The following is a 7,500-nucleotide window of genomic DNA, read 5'->3' on the forward strand; positions in this document are numbered from 1 at the left end:
TTGTTCCGCGAGTTTGAAAATTGTTGAACAAAGTTACGTTTTCTTACCTTTTCTTAGAATGATTATCATAAAGTTACAGTTTGATTATCGGTTAGAATATCTGAACATCTTTCTTGCTAAACAACTAAGTCCAAACGCGTTATATCGTTTAGATTTAAAGATATATAGACATAGAATATATATCTATTATCGATCGTCACCTATCAACAAAGACGAACAATATTGCAGGTGGAACTAACTTTTCTCATATAAAAATACCTTTACCCTTTAAAGAAATGAAATTGAAATTGTCACTCAGTCTGACAAGTATTGATACAAAAACAATAACTAGTCACAGTGAAATCCGTGTCTCGCATCCATTTGTGGCTTTCCGTTTTGTAAGTGAAGTTTTCTGTATGAAAAAATGTGGATTATTTATGTGAGTTCAGTGAAATAGCCCAAGCTCACTATTCTGCAGCAACTAAAGATATGTGTGTATGTATATGTACACACACACACACAGACATATGTATATATATATATATATATATATATATATATATATATATATATATATATTTATATATACATATATAGATGTGTACACACACACACACACACACACACACACACATATAGATATATATATAAATACATATATATGTATATATATATATATTTATATATACATATATGAATGTACACACACACACACACACACACACACACACACACACATATACATACATATATACATATATGTATATGTGCATATATACATATATACATACACAAACACACACACACACACATATATATTTATATTTATATATACATATATAGATGTACATATATATATTTACATATACATATATAGATGTACATATATATACATATACATATATAGATGCACATATATATACATATACATATATATGTATATATACATATATACATATAAATATATATGTATATATACATACATAAATGTATATATACATATATACATATACTTATACATACACACACATATATGTATGTATATATACATATATATGTGTGTATACATATCTATGTATGTATATGTATGCGTGTGTGTATGTATGTATGCATGTATATATACATATATATGTATATATATATATATATATATGTGTGTGTGTGTGTGTGTGTGTGTGTGTGCTTGTGTGTATGTGTGTGTGTGCGTATGCGTATGTGTGTGCATGAATACGTTTATGTGTTTGTCAGCATACATTCATGCACAAATTATATATATATATATATATATATATATATATATATATATATATGTGTGTGTGTGTGTGTGTGTTTGTGTGTGTGTGTGTGTGTGTGTGTGTGTGTGTGCGCGCGCACGCGTATGTGTGTGTGTGTGTGTGTATGTGTGTTTATATATTTGTACTCACAGACATACATGCATATATATATATATATATATATATATATATATATATATATATATATACATATACACACATACACACACACACACATGCATACACATATATATATATATATATATATATATATATATGTATATATATATATATACGTATGCATATATATATGTATGTATTTATATATATGCATATACATATACACACATACACGTGTGGCTGCACACACATTTGCATGTGTATCTATGTACACGACGCAATGATTTTCTCTTCTCGGTATGGCTGTGTTTTATGTGTGCTTGCGTGTGCTTGCATGTCCCGTCTGTGTTTAATTGTGTTTTGTGAATGACTCTTCGTTTCTTTGCGTTGCTTGCAAGCGCGTGCCGAGAGCCGAGAACTAGTCTGTCACGTCTTGGCTTCTCTCCTTTGTTCCGCTCCTGCTGCTGCAACAGAAGGCAATTGGCATCCTGGCGTATATATATGAATATATATATATATATATATATATATATATACACACATATTTACATTTATGTACATATACCCACATACATTTATGTATTACACAACACACATATACATACATATATATATAATTATGTATGTGTACACACACACACACATATATATATAACATCTGTGTATGTATGTACACTTTCATACACTCATGCACATAAATGTATTCACACACAGTACACATTCAGTGTCCGTGCCTCGCAAATTTTCCGACAAGACTTGAAAAACCGAATCCACGTCCGTGAAATCAGCCTGCATCTTATCACTACGTTCTCTCCCTGTGAAGTTAGTGTGTCTTATGATTTCTGCTGCTCCTTTACCTCACTGACGTTAGCTCATAAATTCAGCAACACTGGTGACTTCTTACAGGCTTTGTTTTGTTTTTACATTCTTTCAACTAACAATTTAAGTGACTTGGGATTTGTCCAAAATGTTTTTACTGCCTTGATTGTTTTTGTAAATATTGTTTCCTTTTTTTGACTAGAGAATTCCAAAATAATCTCCATTTCCATAGTTTGTGTGCATTTAACATAATAGATTCCAAGTGTAATTAAGTGGTATAGCTCCTGTTGTAATATATTTTTATATGTGTATACAGCAAAATATTATTTTTATGTGACGTATTGACAAGGTTTGTAAAAATGGCTGAGAATAAAAATATGTTGCTTTTTTGGTGTTTATTTTAACGAGGTATCTGGTACTAGAGCACCTGTGCAAGATTAAATTAGATTTTTTTACCAGCAGCCAAAAAGGACATATATTTTTTAGGTATATTGTAATAAACACTCCTGCATTTTGTATGCTAAATCATAGGAAACGAAATCCTAGAGAAAGGAAAAGGTGAGAGAAAAAAATATATGCATTGACACTACAACAACATTGAAAACACTTTTATATCTTTTATTTTTCTGCAAATGTCACATTTAGCAGATTGTTTAGCCTCAAAATCCGTGTTTGTTGATGTTTTGTTTTTATTGCAGATTTTATATGGCATCTTATAAATGCATCCAATTCATAAACGGAAAATAATCAATAGAACCCTGTGAATAATAATAATAATGATAACGACAACAATAATATAAATAATAATAATAGTAATGGTAAAAATAACAATAAGAACAACAATAGCAATAACAATAATGATAATAATATTTAAACAAATTAAATAATTGAAAAAAAAAAAAAATTGGTTATAACAAAATAACATAACATGGACTCAATAAACGTCTCCTGACACCTGGTATTCGCGACATTTTTTATTGTATTTTTTATGATTAATTTATTATTATAAATATTATTATTATTATTATTATTATCATTATTATCGTTATTATTATTATTATTATTATTATTATTATTACTATCATTATTATTATTATTATCATTATTATTATTATCATTAATATCATTATTGTTATTTTGAGGCTCTATGTTTGTCTGTTTCTCCCCCTTTTTCTCCATATGAAGAGTACCTTTTAAGTTGAATTAAGGGGGGGGGGGGGGTTAGGCCTATGGTATCTTTTTAGTCTCGGGATTGCATTTCATGTATTGATTACATTCTTCAATTATTTCTATTACTCATCTAATTTCTTTGTAATTCTTCTTAAATTGATAAAAAATAAAAAGCTGGTAAGTAACTGAGAATAAAAATAATAATGTAACAATAGCGTAGAATAGATAGAGAAACGACAATGAATAGTTAAGAATGGATCGTGAATAAATAAATGACACAGTTAAATGTAACAATAAATTGTGAACAAATTAAATATTAATTAAATGCTAATAAAGGGACGAAAACAATTTCTTACCAGCTTAGTCTTTATTTAAAAAAGAAAAAAAAACATAGAAAGAAGATACTATATGAAATAGCTTGATCTAAAAAATAACAACAACAATAACAAAACACAATGATAATAACAACAATAATACAGAAAACACATTTGCATGCACCATATTTATTCTCGCAATGGCTATGGTGCTGTGGAAGAGGAAAGCCGGAATTTAAGCCACTGGAAGCCTTATATAGATGTACGGCCATAACCAGTCATATATCTACTTACACGTATTTACAGACAAAACAAGATCTCATATCACGGCACAAACAGAATGCTTGTATCGCCGGTCCATAACGAGTATGTTCCCGGCCAGGTAGTAATGGCTGAAAGGTCTAACTGGTATTTTGGGTAACGATTCGGCTGTTCTGTAACCACACACGGATGGCTGGATTAAGAATGAACTTGTATGGGGAATAATAGGTAAGGAAGATAGGTGGATCCTTGCTAAGTAGATCATTAACTCTGATTTGGTTAAGGGAACCAAAATTGTCACATTCGTAGCAAGCAAACAAATTCACGTCACACCGGAACCTCTACACAGTCAACTATCATGGCCGTTGTGCTAACTCAGGTTTCGATAGAATACACTACTGGTCAGAACTAACAGAACACAAATACAAAGAATACAATAGCTACAACATTTTGCTGCATGGGTTATATTAGTCTGTGTTAAAAAAAAAAAAAATCTTGCCACTTTAAACAAAATAGAATATTAATTATAACAGATGTGATACTCATCCATAAATTTGTACTGTCCACGTTGGTTATGGGCTCTATAAATAACAGTTAAGACAACGGGTATCGAATGATGTATTTTTGTCCACGTCCACACGTGTCTGCCACAATATATACGACAATTATATTTCGGACTAGGTAAATTTTAGCTCCATATTTGACTTAATGAACAAAAAATTTACAATGTACAGTACCCTCATAAGGAATATTTGTTCGGGGTATAGTCTCGCTGAGTGCAATTTTATGCTTTTGTAATGACTTTTATGCAAATAGAACTGTTAATCAGGGTGCATTAGACTGATCGTCCTGGAATACACTATGGAATTGGCCTCTTGAGAGATGTTTCTTGAATTGATTTTATGATTATAAGGAGTGGATGTTGACTAAACATTTTTTCCACATTTCTTGTGGACATTTCGATATGAATTAAAGTCACTACGTTCGGGGAATTTGTGCATATCTGATATATGTTAATACAGTATGTGAGTGGCCGTGAGTAAGTCTGCGACACTGTTCGAAATAACAACTCGACAACTTTTTTTTTCTTATGAAAACTTCGTTGCCAACACAATTTTGCGACACGTGTGGATGTGCATTAGATATATATACCGAAATAAGGATAATATATATACAAATGTTTAGCACCTGATATGAAACTAAACTGCCTCGCTGCAACAAGCATTGCGAACCTAATTACTTTAACGGCATAACTAAGAGACCTTCCTGAGAAACAGATACTAAATCAACTGAAGCTCGTTGAGAACTTTCGTAACAGCAGGGAGAACTTGGTCCTTGTACTTCAGGAGAATCGTTTCTTCCGCGGTGGAGTTGGGTTGCTTGCAGAAATCTTCACAGTCGTACCTGAAGTGCGCGAGATAAGCTTCATCTCTTTTGCGCGTACGGGATTTTGCCTCGCACTTTCCTGTTTGTCAAGGGATTACAGCATTACAGTTTGTCCTATTCTCCCATTCTCAGAAGGTAACAAAATCACATGAAATGAGCTGAAGGTCAAGCGGAACCGAGTCTTACCATAAGCGCAAGTGAGAACATCGTGAGAGAAAAGACCCGTAGCTAGGTCCATATCGTAAACGGGTTTGGTCTTCCCCGTCGACACGGCCATGTCCTCCAGCGACCTCTTGGTGTGTCGCATCGCCCACAGGTACTCGGGGAGAGACGCCGCAGAGGGTGCAGGTTCGAGGTCTTTCTGGTGGTAGTACCAAATCAACTTGTAGGCAGGAGGCTGTTTCCTCTCGTCGCCGGGCTTAACGGGGCGGCTGATTGGAGCAAAGAAGAAGGAAAATGTGCTTCTATATCTGTCTAAACAACAATCCTTCTTTCTTTCTGTCGTTCTCTCTCTTTTTCCCTCCCTCCTTCCCTTACCCCCCCTCCTCTCTCTCCCTTCCTCCCTCTCTCTCTCTTTCTCTCCCTCCCTTCCCCCCCTCCTCCCCCCTTTCTCTCTCTCCCTCTACCTCTCTCTCACCCTCTCTCTCTCTCTCTCTCTCTCTCTCTCTCTCTCTCTCTCTCTCCTCTCACTTTCTCTCCCTCCCTCCCTCCCCTCTCTCTCTCTTTCTCTCTCATCTTTCGCCTCTCTCTCTCTCTCTCTCTCATCTTTCGCCTCTCTCTCTCTCTCTCTCTCTCTCTCTCTCTCAATCTCTCTCTCTCTCAATCTCTCTCTCCCTCAATCTCTCTCCCTCCCTCCCTCCCCTCTCTCTCTCTCTTTCATCTTTCGCCTGTCTCTCTCTCTCTGGGCACCCCCATGGCAGCCAGGGTCAAGGCCCCCCCCCCCCCCCCCCGCCCAGGGCAAAGGGCGACTCAGCAACCCAGACAACCACAACACCCCGATCAGTAATTACAACGAAACCAGTAATTTCAGTGATAACAGTGAGAACAATGAAGAAACAAACCAGATAAATGGAAACGGTGAACACAGTGCCGACAGAAAAGCCGTCTATCAGGTAGGCAGCATAACTATAGTGCTAAACACGATCCTATGTATTATTGCAACAAAAAAAAGCATGGGCTTGAATGGTTCTGTGTGATCAAATCAGGAAACTGTACAGTCCGGATGAGATCGAAAACGCCTACAATATCATTCTGCATATATCACTCAAGAAGGACAAGAAACTCGTCACTGTCAGATCTTAACAACTGACAACGTTGACAAACAAGTTAATATTCTTACAAACGGGATAAAGAACGGCCTCGGTGCCTGCGCTCCTTTTAAAACAAAAACAGTTAGGCGTCCTCCCGCCCCCTGGATATATGACAACATTAAGAGGGCCATAAATTATAGAAATAATACTCACAGAGCTGAATACAAACTGAATACAAACAAAAGAAGAAAAATGTGAAAACACTCCTCCGCTGGGCGAAAACTTATTATTTTAAAAATAAGTTCAATGAATGCAGAAGCGATTCTGCCGAAACGTTGAAACTAGTAAATACATTAGTGCCTAAGAAGAAACAAAACACAGACACTTCCCAAAATTCCATAAATGATATAGCATACTTTAATAACTTCTTTGCAGAAGTAGGTAGACGCACTTTTGAACAGTCAACCGCCCCCTCATATCAACAGAACATAAACGAAACTAACACTACAACAAACTTCTTCAGACCGCAACCAGTAGGAGTAGAAACAGTTATCCTAACAATAAAACACTTAAAAAAGACAAATTCCGTGGGAACAGATGGAATTGCACATCGTTTCATAAACGATAGTTTACCAGCAATTGCATACTATCTGACAGTAATTATTAATACATCTATAGTCACCGGTGTTTATCCATGATGCCATGGAAACATGGCATCATAACTCCGATTTTCAAATCCGGTGACAGAGCCGAAATTAATAATTATCGACCTATCACTATACTACCAGTAATATCTAAAGTTCTCGAAAAAAAAGTTGCAAACCAATTAACATTTTTAGAAGCGAATAACCTTATATCTAACACGCAACACGGTTTTAGGAATAAATTATCAACTGAAATGGCATTACTAAAAGTCACAAATGAAAG

At 34.8% G+C, this 7,500-nt stretch overlaps 1 protein-coding gene across 1 annotated transcript in view; it reads right to left on the reverse strand.

Moving 5' to 3' along the window:
• Nucleotides 1-2,572: 2,572 nt before the first annotated feature.
• The window catches only part of LOC125029711, a 24,050-nt gene continuing 19,122 nt past the window's right edge, over nt 2,573-7,500 (reverse strand). Inside the window, exons 10-11 of the mRNA XM_047619789.1 lie at nt 5,510-5,754; nt 2,573-5,402 (exon numbers count right to left, since the gene is read on the reverse strand). Coding sequence (XP_047475745.1) covers nt 5,218-5,402; nt 5,510-5,754 — 430 coding nt within the window. The 3' untranslated portion in view covers nt 2,573-5,217. The remainder of the gene's footprint in view (nt 5,403-5,509; nt 5,755-7,500) is intronic.

The sequence above is a fragment of the Penaeus chinensis genome, chromosome 10 (genome assembly GCF_019202785.1).
Source record: "Penaeus chinensis breed Huanghai No. 1 chromosome 10, ASM1920278v2, whole genome shotgun sequence".
Classification (NCBI taxonomy): Eukaryota; Metazoa; Arthropoda; class Malacostraca; order Decapoda; family Penaeidae; genus Penaeus; species Penaeus chinensis.